At 44.8% G+C, this 22,124-nt stretch overlaps 1 protein-coding gene across 2 annotated transcripts in view; it reads left to right on the top strand.

The window, feature by feature from the left end:
* Window positions 1-22,124, top strand: part of DGKB (diacylglycerol kinase beta) — a 705,227-nt gene that overhangs the window by 483,529 nt on the left and 199,574 nt on the right. For both annotated transcript variants that reach the window (XM_075315722.1, XM_075315723.1), the window contains exon 22: window positions 12,738-12,933. In XM_075315722.1, the coding sequence (XP_075171837.1) occupies window positions 12,738-12,933 (196 nt within the window). The remainder of the gene's footprint in view (window positions 1-12,737; window positions 12,934-22,124) is intronic.

The raw sequence follows: 22,124 nt of genomic DNA, 5'->3' as shown, positions 1-22,124 counted from the left end.
TGCGCTCAAGCCACCATGCTTTCTAATAGGTCTGGATCTTTTTCCTCTTGGTCCCCACAATCCTAATAATTGTCAGTACTGGCACTGGCATACTGGTCCTCTGTATAGTCTTTCCATTTCTGCTTAATGTTGTCATGGTCCCATCACTTTAATGGTTGTTTGGTGTGCTAAGAATGGCTTCTTTAGTGGATTCACCAGGAAAAATAAGTCCCTGTTGTGGACTTTCCTAGTCTTCTTTGAGGTTCATGCATGTGGCATTCAGAAAGTTGTACTTGTCATTCCTGACATTGAGCTGCCACACTCAACCTGCCCATATCCTTGACCTCTTTCCTCCTGGTTCCATTTTCAATCTTGGCATTGAAACGGCTCATTCAACCTGCCCATATCCTTCCTTGACCAATCCCCTTCTTGCTCCGTTTTCAGTCTTGGCATTGAGTCGGCTCATTCAACCTGCCCATATCCTTGACCAATCCCCTTCTTGCTCCGTTTTCAGTCTTGGCATTGAGTCGGCTCATTCAACCTGCCATATCCTTGACCAATCCCCTTCTTGCTCCGTTTTCAGTCTTGGCATTGAGTCGGCTCATTCAACCTGCCATATCCTTGACCAATCCCCTTCTTGCTCCGTTTTCAGTCTTGGCATTGAGTCGGCTCATTCAACCTGCCCATATCCTTGACCAATCCCCTTCTTGCTCCGTTTTCAGTCTTGGCATTGAGTCGGCTCATTCAACCTGCCCATATCCTTGACCAATCCCCTTCTTGCTCCATTTTTAATCTTGGCATTGAGTCAGCTCATTCAACCTGCCTATATCCTTGACCAATCCCCTTCTTGCTCCATTTTCAATCTTGGCATTGAGTCGGCTCATTCAACCTGCCCATATCCTTGACCAATCCCCTTCTTGCTCCATTTTCAATCTTGGCATTGAGTCGGCTCATTCAACCTGCCCATATCCTTGACCAATCCCCTTCTTGCTCCGTTTTCAATCTTGGCATTGAGTCGCCTCATTTAAACTGGCCATATCTTTGGCCTCTCTCTTCCTGCCTCCTTTGTCAATCTTGGCTTTGAGTCTCCTTATTCAACATGCCCAGATCCTTGACCTCTCTCCTCCTGGATTTATTTTTTAATCTCATAATTTAGTTGTCTTATTCAACCTGCCCATATCCTTGGCCTTGCTCCTCCTGGCTTCTTTTTCAAACTCGGCATTTAGTCGCCTCCTTCAACTTGCCCATATCCTTAGCCTCTCTCCTCCTGTTTCCTTTGTCAACCTCGGCACTAAGTCACCTCATTCAACCTGCCCATATCCTTGACTTGTCTCCTCCTGGCTCCGATTTCAATCTCAGCATTGAGTTGTCTCATTCAACCTGCCCATAACCTTGGCCTTGCTCCTCCTGGCTTCTTTTTCAAACTCAGTATATAGTCTCCTCCTTCAACCTGCCCATATCCTTGGCTCTCTCCTCCTGTCACCTTTGTCAACCTTGGCACTGGGTCGCCTCATTCAACCTGCCCATATCCTTGACCTGTCTCCTCCTGGCTCTGATTTCAATCTTGGCATTGAGTCGCCTCATTCAACCTGCCCATGTCCTTGGCCTTTCTCCTCTTATTGATGACCTGGAGGACGGTAGTAGTTAACCTATTCCCACCATGCATTTGTTTCTTGCTTGGCACATGATCTTGAGAAGATTCAGTAATGGTTCCTTTGTTCTCTGTTCACAACTCATCTAGGTCCTCTTCCACCTACCCAAACAGCTTGAACCTGTTGCTTGCTTTACTTGCATACTGCACATAGATCTTACTAATATATCTTCCTCTGCATGGCTGTGTCCTTGATCTTGTATAATCTCACCATGACTTTGGTTACTAACTGGAGCTGGTGATGACTGTCATAATTTGCAACTGACAGTGTTTTTGCAGTGAAAATTGATCCCTTCCATTTTTGCAGACAGAGGATGTGGACAATATGGTTTTGAGGCTATCCTTTTGGGGATGTCCAGTTGAAGAGGTGCTGGTTCCACTGGATGATGGAAGTGTTGGTAATTCTAAAAGAACTGCACAAGGGTGTCTCCAGCTTTCCCTTAGGCCTCTTTCACACATCCGTGTCTCTGGTACGCGTGATGTCCATTTTCACACGTACCGGAGACACGGACACACGTAGACTAATTAAACTCTTCAGCTTCTTCTAGAGACTGGCTCCTGCAAAAGTGGTAGGCATAAGAATGATAAGATTCTACATAATCACATGGTAAGACACGTGACCTTTTATAGTGAAGAAGAGTGGTCACAAAGAGCTGCACCTGAAATTAAGGCTGCAAAGGATAGCCAGATAGGAAAAAGTCTTAAGAACCAAAAGAAAGTAGATTAATTTAAGCACAAGCTACAGATGCGCGCATAATAAGACGTGTCCTTCTGGTCCGGACTCGCCATATGTCTCCCCAGAGCGGAACACACCCATGACAGTTGTAGGCAAGAGATGTTAGCGGTAGAGATGCTGCGAAAACAAGTGTAAAAACGCCGGTGGAGCAGCTTCAGAAAAAAGTAACTGGTTTGTGAAAAAAAACCTTTTTGGCAGATTATCTCCCTTTTTTTTTAAGACTAATGGAAGCTTAAGAACTGGAGGCCCTTATCTTTATCTGGGACTCTGTGTTTAAATGGGGTTTTGTTTCCTTTAGTACCTAAATGGTTAATTTCAGTTTTGTTGCTGGCAGCTTCTCCAGAAGTCTCTAGCCAAGTGCTTCAGCTGCTATTACTTTGTAGTCAGGTTTAAATAGAGGTGTTACCCAGCAATCCCTGCTGTTGATACAAATCCATTTGTAAACTGGCCCCATTGGTTGAAAGAGCTGAGTTGAAGCGTTCCAGAAATGGACTCTATCCTTTTGTGTCACGGTATTTCCTCTGTTTGTTTTCCTTCCCTTGTGATTTTGTATTGTAGTGGCAAGGCTAGTGAACTCGTCAGACTACTCACTAGGCAGGGCGAGTTTAGGGCCAGCTGAGGGCTCAAAGTATACTGCTCACCGACAGGTTGAAAAAACCTGTATAGGGGTGGTAGGGAGCTCAGGAGTCAGCTTGAGATGAGTTCAGGAGGTGCCCCCTCACCGTTGTCCCTATCAGCAGGGACCTCCACTGTATTGTGTTCCTGGTATTCAGGGGGGAACACTGGGAACACAATACAGAGGAGGTCCCTGCTGCTAGTGAGAGGGGTGAGGGGGCTACTCCTGAACTCACCTCAAGCTGACTCCTGAGCTCCCTAGTGTCCCTATACAGGTTTTTCAATCTGTCGGCGAGCAGGATACCTTGGGCCCTCAGCTGGCCCTAAACTCAACCTACCTAGTGAGTAGGCCAACAAGTACGCCAACAGGGGGGTTGGTGATGTTGTTTTGGTGGTTTTTTCGTTGTGTGTCAGACTTCTTTTAGGTCTGAACGCTCTCACCACGCCCGTAGCATGACAGTCGTGTGTGCAGGTCTAGGGAACTTGTCAGCCTACTCACTAGGCAGGGTGAGTTTAGGGCCAGTTGAGGGTCCAAGGTATCCTGCTCACTGACAGGTTGAAAGAACCTGTATAGGGACGCTAGGGAGATCAGGAGTCAGCTTGAGGTGAGTTAAGGAGGTGCCCCTTCACCGCTGTCCCTAGCAGGAGGGACTTCTGCTGTATTGTGTTCCTGGTATTCAGGGGGGGACACCAGGAACACAATACAGAGGAGGCCCCGGCCGCTAGGGAAAGGGTTGAGGGGGCACCTCCTGAAATCACGTCAAGCTGACTCCTGAGCTCCCTATCTTCCCTATACAGGTTTTTCAACCTGTCACAAGCAGGATACCTTGGGCCCTCAGCTGGCCCTAAACTCACCCTGCCTAGTGCAGGGGGGTTGGTGATGTTGTTTCGGTGTTTTTTCATTGTGTGTCAGACTCCTTTTAGGTCTGAATGCTCTCACCACGCCCGTAGCGTGACAGTCGTGTGTGCAGGTCTAGTGAACTTGTCAGCCTACTCGCTAGGCAGGGTGAGTTTAGGGCCAGCTGAGGGTCCAAGGTATCCTACTCGCTGACAGGTTGAAAGAACCTGTATAGGGACGCTAGGGAGCTCAGGAGTCAGCTTGAGGTGAATTCAGGAGGTGTGCCCTTACCGCTGTCCCTACCCTGGAGGGACCTCCACTGTATTGTGTTCCCGGTGTTCAGGGGGGAACACTGGGAACACAATACACAGGAGGCCCCTGCCACTAGGGGTGAATTGAGGTGAATTCAGGAGGTGTGCCCTCACCCCTCTCCCTAATGGCAGGGACCTCCACTGTATTGTGTTCCCGATGTTCATCGCAACGTTTACTTCAATAAAGCCCAGAGTTCAAGGGGTTTGAGCTCGAATTCTCCGTATTGCACTGTCACCCTATCAACACCACCTTTCCACTCCTGTCATCATCCAACCCCGCTATCAACTGCAAAAAGTGCAAACTAATCTCTCGGAACGTGGTGTTAATTAGAGGTCCTCTCGCTAATTGTGAAGACTAGCTAGTCTAACTAGTCACAATGGGGTTCTGATGCCGAGCTGAATAATTGCCGTATCGTACGTCCCGCTGAGCTCAATATTAAGTGAAAATAGCAGCCGATACCTTCTTCTCAGCGCTGGTCCTGAGCGTCGCCACCGATTGAAATCATTCCAGTTGGTTTGGGGACTCCAGACCTTTATAAATTAACAGCAGGAAAATACCAAAGGTGCCAGATTGCATATTTATTGTCTTTTTTGTGTAATACTTAAATATGTATTATGAAGTGAGTGACATAAATTAGGCAGATTTCAGAATCCACAGGCCGTGGCTTGTAGGAGACCCCATGCTGTCTGACATTTCATCCTTGTCAAAGATCAAATTATTTTAATTTAGGCTGTAAATTATAAGGAATGAAGACTTCTTTGTGGGAATTCCCTGTGGTAATCTGACTTTTGTTGTTACTGCTGCTTGTCAGTGTGCAAAAAATATAATATGCATGCAAATAAGCCTGGAAAATGTGTACTATCTAATTATCTATCCAGTACATTCCACTTGAAGACAGTGGGAAGTCTGACACACAGTATGTGTTTGATTCATTGAGGCCTGCAGGGTATTTACACAAGATTACTTTTAATTATGAAATTAATATCTTTTTATCTGAAATGTATAGAAGTCGCAGAAGCATGAGGGGAATTTTTATCCAACAATCTCCATTTTTATTTTGTTTCTTACCCAATAAGTTAAATAAAATTCAGCGCTAGTTTAACAATAAGGGTCTTTCTGTTCAAGATACCGAACCGCGGGAACGGGAACGGTCAGCGGGCAATAATGATAAGACTACTATAATACTGCCCCCTATGTCCAAGAATATAACTACTATAATACTGCCCCCTATGTACAAGAATATAACTACTATAATACTGCCCCCTATGTACAAGAATATAATTACTATAATACTGCCCCTATGTACAAGAATATAACTACTATAATACTGCCCCTATGTACAAGAATATAACTACAATAATACTGCTCCTATGTGCAAGAATATAACTACTATAATACTGCCCCTATGTACAAGAATATAACTACTATAATACTGCCCCTATGTACAAGAATATAACTACTATAATACTGCCCCCTATGTACAAGAATATAACTACTATAATACTGCTCCTATGTACAAGAATATAACTACTATAATACTGCCCTCTATGTACAAGAATATAACTACTATAATACTGCCCCCTATGTACAAGAATATAACTACTATAATACTGCCCCTATGTACAAGACTATAACTACTATAATACTGCCCCTATGTACAAGAATATAACTACTATAATACTGCCCCTATGTACAAGAATATAACTACTATAATACTGCCCCCTATGTACAAGAATATAACTACTATAATACTGCCCCCTATGTACAAGAATATAACTACTATAATATTGCCCCCTATGTACAAGAATATAACTACTATAATACTGCCCCAATGTACAATAATATAACTACTATAATACTGCCCCTATGTACAAGAATATAGCTACTATAATACTGCCTCCTATGTACAGGAATATAACTACTATAATACTGCTCCTATGTACAAGAATATAACTACTATAATACTGCCCCTATGTACAAGAATATAGCTACTATAATTCTGCCCCCTATATACAAGAATATAACTACTATAATACTGCCCCCTATGTACAAGAATATAACAACTGTAATACTGCCCCTATGTACAAGAATATAACTACTATAATACTGCCCCTATGTACAAGAATATAACTACTATAATACTGCCCCCTATGTACAAGAATATAACTACTATAATATTGCTCCTATGTACAAGAATATACATTATCTACAATCCCTGACAGAAGTTCTGTCGCTTATCCATGTTATGTAAATAAAAGCTTATAACCTAACTTTAAATTCATCCATTGGTTTTATAAATTACTCTTTTGAATGCTGAAACCCTCCCAAATTTGGTTTAGGTTATGAAAATAAAGTTGCTGTAAAGCTGAAATAGTGATCATTTAATGAACACAGAATGGTTAGATTTTGGCAAGACAAAAGTTTTCTCGCCTTGTCATATAATACACCCAATCCTAGTTTACATCCTCATTTGCACTCACTAAATGATCGGTTAATTACTGGGTGTGAATAAAAAGAAACCCAGCACCCCAGACCTTCAGTTCAACTGCAACTTGACCTCTGACAACATGCCAACAATCCACCCTGTGACCATAGCCTTGATTATCAAGAGGCTGAAGACCAGATCCACTGCAGGCAGAGGTGGCTGGCACCTTTCATGTGTTTCAGCAGTACAAAGAATTAAAAAAAGATTTGAAGAGACTGGAGATGTTTTTGACAAGCCCAGGTCCGGCAGACCCCGCAAGACAACTGCTCAGGAGGAATGTTTGTTGCTTAGAAAATCCAAAGCCAGCCCCTCTTCCACTGCAGCAGAGCTCCAACAGGCCTGGTCATCCCAAGTCCCTGTGTCAACTAGAACAGTTTGGAGGATTCTGTCTCAAAATGGCCTCCATGGTCGAATCAGTGCCCAGAAGCCAGCACTAAACAAAAGGCAATTAAAAAACCGTGTGGCATTTGCCAGGTCCCACAGCCTGCTAAACAGATGGATGCTGGAAAAGTGGCAGAAGGTGGATTTCTCTGATGATCTTCAGTTGATTTACACCACAGCTGCCGAAAATACTGCAGGAGACCTACTGGAGCCCATATGTATCCAGAAAACAGTTAAGTTTGGTGGTGGAAAGATCATGGTCTCGGGTTACATTCAGTATGGGGGTGTGCGAAACATTTGAAAAGTGGAAAGCAATATCAATAGCCTAAAATATCAAGAAGTATTAGCTACCTCTTACAGTCCCAATCATAAAAGGGGTCAAATTCTGCAGCAGGATGGTGCTCCATCTCATACATCCATCTCTACAACACAGGTCCTCCTGGCAAAGAAGATCAAGGTGCTCAAGGCCTGGCCCCCCCAGTCACCAGACATGAGCATCATTGAGTATGTCTGGGGTAGGATGAAAGAGGAAGCTTGGAAGACAAAACCAAAGAATCTAGATGAACTCTGGGAGGCATGTAAGATGCATTCTCTGCTATTCCTGATGACTTCATCAATAAATTGTATGAATCATTGTTGAACCGCATGGATGCAGTCCTTCAAGCTCATGGAAGTCACACAAAATATTAAATATGGCTCAAGTAGCACCACAACGTCATTCACCAATGTTATGTAACATATCTTTGTATTAGAACTTAATTATTTGTTTGAAGTTTACATTACTTTCTGTGGGCGACAAAACTTTTGTCTTGCCAAAATCTGTTCATTAAATGATTAATATTTCAGCTTTGCAGTAACTTTATTTTCATAACCTAAACCAAATTTGGGAGGGTTTCAGCTTTCAATGGAGTAATTTATAAAACCAATGGATGAATTTAAAGTCAGGTTATAAGCTTTTATTTACATAACATGGATAAGCAACAGAACTTTTGTCAGGGACTGTACTATAAACTGTGTCTATATACAAGAATAATATTTCTTTTTTTGGGTAGCCAACATAAATCATTGTACAGTGATTGAATAATCGACCTCTGCATTACTATGGCATTTCCGCTCTATTCCTTTATATGTGTGATTCATGGTATATGTATATTTACCGATCCCCTCCTGAGCTTTACGCTATCATCCAGGACAATAAGGAACTGAACGTCTTTAGTACTACGTGCAGAACAGACATTGATCATCTCCTAAGATCATCTATATATTTTATTTATGCCGGTGTCTTGGTGCCGATGGAGCTTTCATGTATTATCACCGATACTAATGTAACAGAAGATGGAGGAAGTCGTTGTCTCAGTTGAACAGAACATTTCGTTGGTCATTTCCTTAAATGCAATTCTAATTATGTGAATTCTCGCCGGCGCTTTGATTACTGTGATTAGGAGTCTATATATAACCCTGTATGAGCTCAGGTGTAGGACCATTGATTATGGATCCAGCTCACTGGTGTCTACAGGCTTAAAGGGCCCAATGTGGTAATGATGAACCAATGGAGTCCTCTAGTTCCTTTTTGTATCTTTTCGACCCCCCTGAAGATGGTTTCTGGTGGGTTCTATTGGGAGTAATAAAATTAGTGAAAGGTTCTGCAGCACCATCCACTGTAATTCAAGGGTGGGTGATCACTAGATGAGTAATGGGGGGTCCAAACACTCGGACACCCACCAATTCCAAACATGGGGTGGTGGCTGCACATCAGCACCTCCGCACCATTCATTGTCTATACAGCTTGGCTATACTTGATCACCACTCAATTCTAATAGGGTATTCCAGTGCCCCATTCTAAAAATCGGGGTGGGGGGGAGAGCTAGCAGTCAGACCCCCAGCCATCAGCACATTATCAACTATTGTGGGGATTAGTGGTGTCTCCAGACCATGTGGCTGCTATGTGGCCAACGAGGCAGGGGGACCTATCGGTTATCTCCAGCTTCCCAATTTCAACAGTATCTGCATTCAGTGGTGGATTCATCCCCGTTGAGTATAATGGTGTAGAAGAAGCCATCTGCTCCCTGTCCCCCCTTTTAGCTTGTGCTTTTGAGACTCAGCATAGCAGGCACAATGACATCACTAGTGTTAGTCCAGGTACGGGGAAGTACCAAGCGAACAGCGAAAGGGAAGGGAAACCGAATTTCTAGGGAAGGGGGAGATGGTGACCCCTGACCAAACCTACCACTTGCCCCTGGGGTCCCTCACCACTCTAGATAGGTTCTGCACCTATGTGCTGAGCAGGATATCTGACCCTAGGTATCCCTAGTGCTGGGTCATGTTAGGTAATGGAAAGTACCAAGAGCACAAGAGAAGGGAAGGGAAACCCTATGTCTAGGGAAGGGGGAGATGGTGACCCTTGATCAAGTCTACCACTTGCCCCTGGGGTCCCTCACCAGCTTAGATAAATTCTGCACCTATGCACCAAGCCGGATACCTGACTCTAGGTATCCCTAATGCTGGACCCTATATAGGGAACGGATGGGATGAGCTCTTTGTCAACCCCACTAAACACTATAGAAGACACAAGGAGGACACACAGGGGGAAAATGCATGAACTACTTATCCATAAATGACATAGTTTTTAGCAACGATATCACAGAGTACAAGCCACCAGCTTGCAACAAAGGCTTGAAGGAACTGAAAAATATCACCAGCACCAGTCCAAGGAAGGAAGGGGTATTTAAGCACTAAAATAATGCTGATAATCAGCAGCTGGGTGGAAGGAGAGCTCCTGCTGGGTCCAAAAGGGAGAGAAATTAATCCATCAGGAAAACTACCTATACTAATGAATACTGACAGCAGGAACAATGGGAAGTCAGGGAGCATTCTGCGCAGCCAAACGCTGTGACCTTCTATGGCCAGAAACCACATGACTGTCTGTCACCCCTGACAACTAGATTGCACCTGCTACTTGGAGCCTCAGTCCACCCAATGCACATTCTACAGCAGTGCATCAGGGGGATGTGCTGTATGTTATTGTATTATTATTTTTATTATTAGTTAGCACTTTGATGTATCTGATGGGGCCATCATATTGTGTGGAGGGCTGTGGGAATATCATACTGTATAGAGACACTGTGGAGGTGTAATACTGTGAGTAGGGAGGTGGGAAGCTATGAGGGCATCATATTGTATGGAGGTCTGTGGTCAGTATCCTACGTGAAGAGCTGTAGGGCCATAATATTTGTGGGGGTCACTGTGGGAACATCATATTGTGTGGGAATCATCATACAGTTTGGGGGACTGTGGGTACATTATACTGTGTGTAGGGGACTGTGGGGACATCATACTGTGTGTAGGGGACTGTAGGGACATCATACTGTGTGTAGGGGACTGTGGGGACATTACACTGTTTGTAGGGGACATTATACTGTGTGTAGGGGACTGTGGGGACATTATACTGTGTGTAGGGGATTGTGGGGACATTATACGGATTGTAGGGGACATTATACTGTGTGTAGGGTACTGTAGGGACATTATACTGTTTGTAGGGGACATCATACTGTGTGTAGGGGACTGTGGGGGACATCATACTGTGTGTAGGGGACTGTGGGGACATTATACTATGTGTAGGGGACTGTGGGGACATCATACTGTGTATAGGGAACTGTGGGGACATCATACTGTGTGTAGGGAACTGTGGGGACATCATACTGTGTGTAGGGAACTGTGGGGACATCATACTGTGGGTAGGGGACTGTGGGGACATCATCACTGGTGGTCTTATGACGTATATGGCGGAATTGTGTAATTATAATCATGTGATGTGGGGATCACTGTCGGGGCCCCATAATGCGTGTGGGGGAACTGTGGGGTCATTATACTGTGTTGGTGTGCTATGGGGGCATCATGCTTTACTTTTCTTAAGACCACTGTGAGGTCATCATGCTGTGTGTGTGGGGCATTTCTTTAGCATCATGCAGCATGGGTGCAATGAGAAGGATGTTGTGGCGGGTAAGAAAATAATGGTGATTTAATAAGGAAAAACTGCTATGTGAGAGCCGCTATAGATGTTTCTCTCCCTGTCCCATAAAAAGTAGGGAGGTGTGACTATGCCTATACTCTGAGAATCCACATGCTCCAATTAATATTTTGTTGAAGAGCATAGGGGCCAATTAGGACTTTTGCTATGGGAACCCATAACTTCTATGTGTGCCCCTGCTGAGGATAGCAGTTTTATTGCCTATTTTCCCCTCTTTCATTAAAAGAAAAGGATAGTCTGGTTTAAGAAAATCAGTTTTAATTACCGGTATAGATGGTGTAGCTAGGGTTGAACAGATGGGGCATTTGCTCTGAGTGCAGTTGGCAAGGAACGCCATTGGGGCGTCCCAGGCAGCTGCATTTTGCCACCTCCCCCATAGCGGCAGTCGGCCGTTCTCTGAACTAGCTGTGAAGATGACAGCCGGCTCAGAAAAGGTGCAACCGACGGCTCCCGGTGATCAATTTTACATCTAGGCTTTAAGGTGTGAGTAAAATTGAAGACCTGACTGCTTGCACTTAGGGGTCAGGGTGATGACAGCAGTGTGATCTGGTCAGTTGATCATACTGCTGACATCACTCCTGTGCGCTGCTAAGGCAGCAGAAGTTTGGTGTGATAAGTGATCCTATGGAGCTGAAGACACCAAAAATGTATTTTAATTAGGAGAAGGGTAAGAAATTTGAGTACACAGCATAGAGACAGAAAGCGGGGGGATGTATTCGGACACAGTATGGGGAGCAAATAGGGTAGAAATTTGACGACACAGTATGGGGAGCAAATAGGGTAGAAATTTGACGACACAGTATGGGGAGCAAATAGGGTAGAAATTTGACGACACAGTATGGGGAGCAAATAGGGTAGAAATTTGACGACACAGTATGGGGAGCAAAAAGGGTAGAAATTTGACGACACAGTATGGGGAGCAAAAAGGGTAGAAATTTGACAACACAGTATGGGGAGCGAGAAGGGGGAATGTATAAGGACACAGTATGGGGAGCAAGTTGGGGGAGTCTAAATGGACAAATTATTAGAAGCAAAGGTATATAAAAGTGTATACACTTGGGTATAGAAGAAACTTGAAGAGTACGGAAACTGCTTGCTGTGAAATGTTTTTAATGTGTTCTTTATGGCAACAAACAGAAATATACCTACCAATGTTTCGGCATAATCTAGCCTTTTGTCAAGGATTTAGTTATCTATAAGGGCACTAATGAGCAGGGAGTACTCCCAAGGACGACAAGAGAAATCTGTGGTAGCCTTATGTAAGGAAAATGGTGCAAGTCAGAGCACACGCCACTAACTCCATCTGCTCAATCATAGTCAATGGCCCCGTAGGCGCATGCGTCCGAAACCCGTTTTGTGGGGGTGTTTGGACGGAAACTCTGACAGGACCACTGAACGTAGGTAAAAACGAAATGTGAAAGTGGCCTGAGAGTGAGGATCTATTATTACTGAATCCGTACTTACCCATAGGGAATTAAGAAGTAACAGATTGTGGAAGGTTTTGGAACATTTTCTTCCAGTTATCGCAGGAACTCAATGATAAATTTGAAAAATTACATTATGAAAAGCATAAAAAAATTGGACTGATTTGGTCTTAACTTACGAAATTATATAAAATGTAAAAAATATATATAATTTAATTTTTAAGATTTTCTAATGAGGCTTTCTCGAATTTCTGAAAGCGAGATATTAATACACCTTTGTTCTTTACAGTGTGATGGCATTCAGATGGATCTTGGAAATATCTCTCTGGAAGGAATTGCTGTTCTCAACATCCCGAGCATGCACGGTGGCTCAAATCTCTGGGGAGAGACTAAAAAAAGAAGAATTAATCGAAGAATTGAAAAGAAGACTCCAGAAAAGAGGAACACGGTGACTGACGTAAAAGAGCTCAAATTCGCAGTGCAAGGTGCAGTAAACCTGACACATATTACATTCTGTTTTGCAAGTGATACATTATTATATTGATGACCATTCATATGAATGGATGCAAAGGTATACTATATTCCACTGAAGGGAAAATCCCTACCGGTAGCTCCTGCTTCGCCAAGTCAGGTGTTTGCCAGGGAAGGGAAGAGATATGGTTCTCAAAAAGAGGAGCTTACAAGCCATTTTCATGATTCTTAGGGGTACTTTGCACGCTGCGACATCGCTAGCCGATTGTAGCGATGCCGAGCGCGATAGTCCCCGCCCCCGTCGCGCATGCGATATCTTGTGATAGCTGTCGTAGCGAACATTATCGCTACGGCAGCTTCACACGCACTTACCTGCCCTGCGACGTTGCTCTGGCCGGCGACCCGCCTCCTTCCTAAGGGGGCGGGTCGTGCGGCGTCACAGCGACGTCACACGCCAGGCGGCCAATAGAAGCGGAGGGGCGGAGATGAGCAGGACGTAAACATCCCGCCCACCTCCTTCCTTCCGCATAGCCGGTGGAGGCAGGTAAGGAGATGTTCCTCGCTCCTGCGGCTTCATACACAGCGATGTGTGCTGCCGCAGGAACGAGGAACAACATCGTATCTCCTATTGGTGCGACATTATGAAAATGACCGACGCTACACAGATCACCGATTTACGACGTTTTTGCGATCGTTTATCGGCGCATCTAGGCTTTACACGTTGTGACGTCGTTACCGGCGCCGGATGTGCGTCACTTTCGATTTGACCCCGACGAGATCGCAGTCAGTAGCGATGTCGCACCGTGCAAAGTACCCCTTATTCTGTTTCAACTATGGGTCCGATGAACGAACAATCACAGGGATCATAGGAAGAAATATGGCAATTGGGATGCAGTTGTTCTGAATTTGACAGCAACATCCTTCGACTTTAGCTGTCGATCTTATTGACCTGTTCTACATGTCTTGTATTGACCTTGTTCCTTGAGACACCATGGGAATAAACTCTGGTGGTGGAGGTCTAAGAACTCTACTGGCCACAGAGGGTTGCTGATGTGCGTGAAATAAATTCCTTCTATGCTATTGGAACTCCAGATTAATAAGATTTGTTTTACAAGCGCTTGAGAAATCAATGCAGCACATGCTCTGTGGTGTACTTAAAGTTTCTGTTTTATTACATCATGTGACCAGTTTATATAGTACCCCAAACAAAGAAATACCTCCCCTGAACTATGCACCAATAAGTGGCGCAGGGGTGTGTGTAGAAATGTGAAACTTCCCCACCCATCAGTGTTAGCTGAGCCCAATGATATCATTCAATTATAAGACAAGATGGTTTCTAGAAGAACAAAATGGCTTGTATTCTCTCATACTGATGAGAACAAAAAAAAAGTTAACAAACTTGTAGACCTCTCTTGGTGAGGACTTTAAGAGTTGTTCATACATTTTTTGGTAGCATCCCTTTGCACTACGTATCTTATACAGATTATGAACATCTCTGATCTACAGTGGACAAGAAAGATTGGTGTTTGCCATCTGGTGCTCCGTGGCAGTGGGACCGGTGCAGTCCTCATTTCTGCACCTGACGTTCCTCAAAATTGATGCTTGGATGACCTTCAGCTAATGTTTTGGGGTTTTACACATCCTCCCAACATCTTTTGGTAGCAACCCTTTGCACTACTTATCTCATCCAGATTACGAACATCTCTGATCTACAGTTGGAGCAGAAAGATTTGTGTTTACCATCCGGTGCTCCATGGCAGCGGTACTGGTGCAGTCTTCACTTGACGTTCCTCATAATCTGAGATGGCATTGATTAAAGGACTAGCATTGTACTGTATATTCGTGAAATGCTCAGAGAGAAGTATCCAATGATTAATCTTCTGTAGGGGTTCTAGAGAAAAGAAGAAATCCATAACTTGCCAATCTGCGTTGGTAACACAACCACCAACATTATTACACACAGAGGTGGACAAAACTGGAGCAAAAACAATGCCCAAGTACCTATGACCAGGGCCCGATTGTAGGCATTAAATCTCCTAAATTCTCTCAAGTGTTCAACCTGTAAAATAATGTGACATTTTTATTCTCCCTTTAATTGCAAATGATCAGTCTGATCCCTGACTATCCTTGAGCTCACGACCTTCACAAGTTTTGTCGATCATCTGTTCTCTGCTCCCCCGGCAAACAGCTGATTATTCCAGGGGACAGTATGGCCATTCAGGCATTTTCCCTGTAGCAGAAGCTTCATTTTGTCAAAAGAGGATCGTCTTGTACAGAGCAGAACTCCGTTCGTTCCATCCCGAGCGAAAGTCCTCTCTCTATGGTGTCCATATGGACCTCCATATGCTTGTGACACAACCTCTTTAATGCCTGTGAACTTCAATCACTGTCGGTTGTTCCCGGATGTCATGCCTCTATATTAGAAGACTAATTTAATGAGCAGTAGAAAAACCCTAAATAGATGTAATTTACAGACTTCACATAGACCAAGTCACAAACACTATGGTACTTTGAAGTCTAATAGAAGGCCAAATGACTGTCCTCCTCTTCAGAAATGACCACTCATTTTGGCCTTTATGGTCAATGATATTTTCTAGAAAGTATGATCAATGGATTTTGCATTTCAACTAGTCCCTGAAGAAGTGATCGTCTAAAGGTATTTGGGGTAACAATACGCAATTGTTCTAAATTTTTTCTGCTGACTAGTAAAGGGCCCAGAGTTAGGACCCTCAAGACACTAATTTCCCAGAATCATCTTTAAGTTTACTTCAAAGGTGACTACTATCAGTCAATCCTGCTATTTTCTGTAGTATTGGCCCAATTTATAATCTGTATAAGCTCATCACCCTTCCTGGTGTATATGTCCCCATCCTGGTATATGTGTCCCTATTCTGGGCTCCTTCCTGGTATATATAATTCCTATTCTGTCTCCGACACATACAAAAAAAAATTACTCACCTTCGGATCCCACATTGTGCGGTGTACTCTTCCGTAGACTGCTATGGCGACGCAACATGTCCCTTTCATGCTCCCCCAGTTACGGGCCCGTTAACGTTAGCTGTCGGCTTCTGTTCAGTCGGCAGAGTGTATTTCATTGTATGGACTCGACGGGTCTCTGTGCAGCAATGCAGTTCAGCTAGATGGACATCCGAGGATTCCCATCCAGCTGAAGTCGGCTCTGGGGTTGACGAACCCCTTCCACCCCTTGGCCCAATCCGCAATTGTTACAACCCTGCTCTTTGACCACATAAAATGATGTGGCATGCCAGATTTGGCCCACAGACCTTGAGCTAGACACCACTGATATAACTGATTTTCCAATCCTTAGATATCAGTCCTTACTACTTTAGACATATCCAACCTATTTTTATTTAGGATATGATAAGCAGGAGGACAAGAGTCAAAAGATGCCAAAAAGTGAATACAATTTTATTATTATAATCATAAATGTGCAACCAGCAAAAAAAGAGGTAAAAACACCGAGGGATGTGAAAAGACATACACAGGACCGCTAAAAAGATAATGTTTTGGAGATGACCAATCACATGAATAAGGCATACAGGGGAGATGTCAGAGCAAATGTTGCAGGAACAATATATATATAAAGTGCATGTGCATAAATACATATAAATAACCCGCTCAGACATACCCAATACATGAGAGAGATCTGGTCAAATCCCTTAGATGGACAGAGTAAAGTGGCCAGTGCATCAAAAGTGGCCAGTGCATAATCCCAAAGTCATAGTTCAAAGTTCATAGTCCTGAATATGCAGAAAAAGAGGCTCCCCCATACCCCACCAACGTACGTTTCGCCTCTTTGAGCCTGTGCTCAAGTTCGGCTTTCTCAGGGAGGGAGAAGGCAGCGCCATGCTCGTTGTAACCTAGGGGTTTATATTGTAAAGTGCCCGCTTACTTCCGCGTACGTCACATCCTCAAGTGACGCGCACACGCATCAGCGGCGCCATGATGGAATTAAGCGGAATTTATATATATATTGTTCCTGCAACATTTGCTCTGACATCTCCCCTGTATGCCTTATTCATGTGATTGGTCATCTCCAAAACATTATCTTTTTAGCGGTCCTGTCTATGTCTTTTCACATCCCTCTGTGTTTTTAGATCTTTTTTTGCTGGTTGCACATTTATGATTATAATAATAAAATTGTATTCACTTTTTGGCATCTTTTGACTCTTGTCCTCCTGCTTATCATGTGCTAGTTTGAGTCTGTGCAATGGTCATATTGACCAATCTGGGCTAGAATTTGCCCAGCATGATTTTTCATACTGCTGTATGGGGGTCCCTATATTTAACTTTTTATTTAGATAATAATTTTTTTTTTTTTTTTTTTTACTATCCCGAATCAAAACCTATTTAAAGTCCATATTAGTAATCTATATATTCTTAAATCAGGGTATTTGTGTTCTTCGCTAAGGTCCAAGGGTCAACAGGGAATTATCTCTTCATTGTTCTATACAAGACACGAGCTGATTAGTGGCTGATAGATCCCATTCTGCGCACAATGGATTGGGGAAATGTGAGCGGTAACACGGATAGTAAAAAAGTAACGTTTGATTGCCTTTTGGAAAGACAGAGCAATCTGAGACATTGCCAAACATTTCTATTTTAGTCTAGTGTCCCCACCGCCAGCCCTAAACAGAAGGTTTTCCGTTAGTATTGTTTTACGCAGCGTTACTCTACTCTTCCAGTATGAACAAGTCTTTTTTATATATATTGCTTGTTGTTTTTGGGTCTTTTATATCCATGTTGCCCTATAGGTCTGCAATCTATATTATTCTTCATCCAATCCCGGAAGAAGTTACCTTAAAGAGGCAAGAACGTCATGGTCAGTACTCCAAAATTTTGCTAACCAGCAATGAAAGTGGGTGTAGGGTCTGTGGTGCCAGGTTTCAACTCCCGTATGATTTTTCGTGTTTTCACACCAGTTTCAGCTGACTCCACCATAGGGGACGGAGTATGGTGTGGACGGGCCTCACCGCCAAATTCATGAATACCGTAGTTATGCTATTATTCCAGAAATTTTTACTCCAGTCCCTGATTTCATTTCTGGAAAGGCTTCTGGAGGCAAATGCTGCCAATAAGATGTACCCTACTTCACCATGTCCATTAACGGGGTTGTTAGAGGGGTTGTATAGTTGAGAATGGGGAACACTTTAGAGATTATATAAGCCACTTTAACATTTATAATATCTGACATATCATAATGGTAACATTACTCCTTCTTTGACTTCTTGTGAGAAGATGAGCACAGTCGGAACTCAGATCTGGGCAGAGAAATTCAGGAGAGAAGTAAAATGTGACAAATATTTACTAAATGTGGTGTAGTTGAGTCTGGTATCCGTACAGTAGATAGTGGGCTGAAGAAGAACCAAGTGTTATGCTAAGTATGGGAAAGAACCAAGCGAACAGCGAAAAGGAAGGGAAACCTACCACTGGCCCCTGGCTTCACTCACCACCCTAGACAGGTTCCGCGCCTATGCGCCGACGGATGCTTGACCCTGCCTGAGCCTAAAATAGGCCCTAGGTAGGGAATGGATGGGATAAGTGCTTAATCAACCCAACTAAGCTCTAAAGAAGACACAGGGAAAACAAACAGGGTTATGTGATCGAATAACTTATTTCCAGATGACTCAGGGAGAGGAACTGCAACAGCAACAAAGTTCCTCCAGATGAATACAAGCAGACTGCTTGCACTAAAGACTTGTTAAGAGTAGAAGAGCTATCACCAACACAGATTAAAAGGAAATGAGGGTATATGAAGACACAAAGGGAAGTGCCGAAGATTAACAGCTGAAAAGGTGAGGAAATCCGGAGGGTCCTAAAGAGAGAGGGATTAACCCCAAGAAGGGAAAAAGGGAAAGTCAGAGAGCAGCTTGTGTGGCGCCCTGGACAAGCCAGAGGCCACAGGTAACAACACACACACACACCCCCACCCTCAGCAGTTCACAGCAGCCATCCCCAGTGAGACCTGATTTCTTCCTCGGGTTCAGACAGACATACCAGGTGGGCGGAGTCAGGCAGATGGGCACGCCCACCGAGGAGTTTAGCTGGCCTGAGGCAGGAAACAAGCCAGACAATTCCAGGCAGAGGAAGAGAGAGGAGGTCTGCAGAGAGGCAGACGCAGACTGGGGCCTAGGTTGGAGCCTAGGGCCCTCGTGTAGCAGTCAGGCAGACGGTAGTGGCCGTCTGCGAGAGCCGGGAAGACAGTCTTGTGGAACCGTAGGTAGCCGGGGCTGGGCGGTGGCCCACCGGTACTGAACCGGGAAGCCAGCTGGAAACCGGAGCGCAGGAGGAGCGTACGGAAGGTGCAGGAAAGGACTTACATTACCAACCTGGGGTCAGGGGAAAAACACCGCAGCTGTCTGTGGGACCCGTCCATCCAGCCGTTTGTTTCATCAGAGACTCCGTGTGTGTTACTGGCTGAGTGAGTACCACCGTGCCGTGTGGCACAGCGCTGCCCCCGCGACCCTGCACCTCGCCAGGCCCCGTAACCCGCCTGCCATCCATCCCTACCCCATCACCGGGCCCCGGGACAACCAACCGCCCTACCCACGGAGGGGAGAACTAACATCCAGGCTGCTCCCTGTCATCACTCCCGGGATCTCCGTCCAGAGCAGCGGTGGTGTCACCAATCTCACCACAACCGTGGGTGGCGTCACGGACAATATCAAATCCCCACAATCAATCCCCACCCTTTTCACTCACGGGCGAGGAGCGCCGCTTGAGTCCCCGGGATCCGGCCCACCGCTCGAGCCACCACCGAGCAGCAGCAGCCGCAGCAACAGCGGCCGGACCCGAGCAGTGGGAGAGCGCAGCGTCCCCTCCTCCGCCTGCAACACTTGTGTAGCCAAACGCTGCAACCTTCTACAGTTGGAAACTATAGGACTGTCTGTCAAGCGTGCCACAGCAGTGACACCAAACAAGACAGGTCTATTTTATTAGTTCAGTGTACAGTTTGCAATTGTGCATGTGCCACGTGATATCCCGACTACCAGAAGACTTATCGAGTTTTAGCTCTGATATAATCTTGTATTAAACTTTTGTAGACATGTGGTTATACAGTTTATTGTGCTTTTGTTAATGGCCTTCAGCTCAATTTCAAGTCATGGTGACTAGATAGGTCCACCAGGTTCTTCTCTACCATTTTCTTGATAGTATCAAGCCATCGGGTTGTTGATCTTCCTCTTTGCCTTGTTCCTTCTATTTTTCTGACCATGGTGTCCTTTTCTAGTTGAGAATGATGGTAGGGATATAATTCTCACCTAGTGACATTAATGAAGTACCGTATTTTTCGGACTATAAGATGCACTTTTTTTCCCCTAAATGTTGGGGGAAAGTGGGGGGTGTATCTTATAGTCTGAATGTAGGGCATGGCTGCAGGGAATGAGGGTGCTATGGTGGCGCGGGTCATCGGCGGCACGAGCAGGTCTAGCAGCGCCTTCCGTGACCACGTGGGCCCGTTCATTTAATATGCACGCCCATCATCCCGTCCATCATCTCTCGGCGCTGACAGGTGGGCGGGATGATGGGTGCAGGGTGCGCGCATAATAAACAGCCGGCACGCATGATCACCCCTGGCAACTACAGCCTGGAGTGATCATGTGCAGCTGTATTCACTGCCCCCTGCGCATCATCATCAGCGCGGGGTGCAGTGAATAAGTATACTCACCGGCCACGATCCCTGCAGCACTGTGATCTCCTCCTGTCTGTACCAGCGGTCACTGTGTGTGGAGACTAGCGGTGCGCATTGTGATGACATCATCGCTGTGCGCACATGTCCACACGCAGCTGCGGCCGGCACAGACAGGAGGATATTGCGATGCTGCAGGGATCGTTGCACGCTCCACACAGGTGCATGGAGCGAGGAAAGGTGAGTATAAACGTTTATTTTTTTGTGTGCCACAGGATGCGGCCATACACCCTGTATGGGTGTATATACCAGGATGGGGCTATATAGCAGGATGGGGTTATATAGCAGGATGGGGTTATATAGCAGGATGGGGTTATATAGCAGGATGGGGTATATAGTAGGATGTGGCCATACACCAGGATGGGGTATATTATGAGCAGGATGAGGGCATATAGCAGGATGGGGTATATAGCAGGATGTGGCAAATACACCAAGATGGGGTTATATAGCAGGATGGGGTATATAGTAGGATGTGGCCATACACCAGGATGGGGTATATTATGAGCAGGATGGGGTATATAGCAGGATGTGGCAAATACACCAAGATGGGGTATATAGCAGGATGAGGGCATATAGCAGGATGGGGTATATAGCAGGATGCGGCCATACACCAGGATGGGGTATATTATGAGCAGGATGAGGGCATATAGCAGGATGGGGGTATATAGCAGGATGGGGTATATAGCAGGATGCGGACATACACCAGGATGGGGTATATTATGAGCAGGATGAGGGTATATAGCAGGATGGGGTATATAGCAGGATGTGGCTATATGCCAGGATGGGGTAAATAGCAGGATGCGGTCATATACAGGATGGGGTATATAGCAGGATGCGGCCATATGCCAGGAAGGGGTATATAGCAGGATGGGGGCTATACCAGGATGAGGGACATTTATATACAAGGCAGGAGGATCATATACAAGGCAGGAGGATCATTACTAGGATGGAGTACCTTAGTAGTGAATTTGGGGACATTACCCCCATAACCGTGTCAGCAGCAGCTCCTCGCCCCATAAAAGTGTGTCATGACCCCATTTTTTGCTTAAAATTTTATTTTCCTATTTTCTTTCTCTAAAACCAGGGTGCGTCTTATGGTCCGGTGCATCTTATAGTCCGAAAAATACGGTACTGTAGAGCGAAAGTAGATTTTTATTTTTGAAGCCTCACAACAAATGCATTCGCCCGGACATTTTTGTAAAGGAGATTTTGGTCCTCTTTACGCAGCTGGCAGAGATGATGTGAGCCACTTGTGCAATACATTTGGCCTTCCACTCAATTTCCTTGGCCACAACACATTCCTAGGCCAGGAATAGCATCTGACTCCTTCTTCTTGACAACTAAATGTTAAAATGGTCACTTCTACATGTTGTTGTCCTGATCAAGGAGTCACTTGGACTCTGAAATGCGTTGACAAAATAAACCACTTTCTCTGATCTCTCGATTCTTGAATTCCATTAAAATATCCGCAGCACAGAGAAAACCCACTCTCCCTGA

This window comes from Anomaloglossus baeobatrachus, chromosome 6 (assembly GCF_048569485.1).
Source record: "Anomaloglossus baeobatrachus isolate aAnoBae1 chromosome 6, aAnoBae1.hap1, whole genome shotgun sequence".
Classification (NCBI taxonomy): domain Eukaryota; kingdom Metazoa; phylum Chordata; class Amphibia; order Anura; family Aromobatidae; genus Anomaloglossus; species Anomaloglossus baeobatrachus.
Note: the sequence above shows the minus strand (reverse complement) of the source record. Positions and strands in the feature narration are given on the sequence as shown.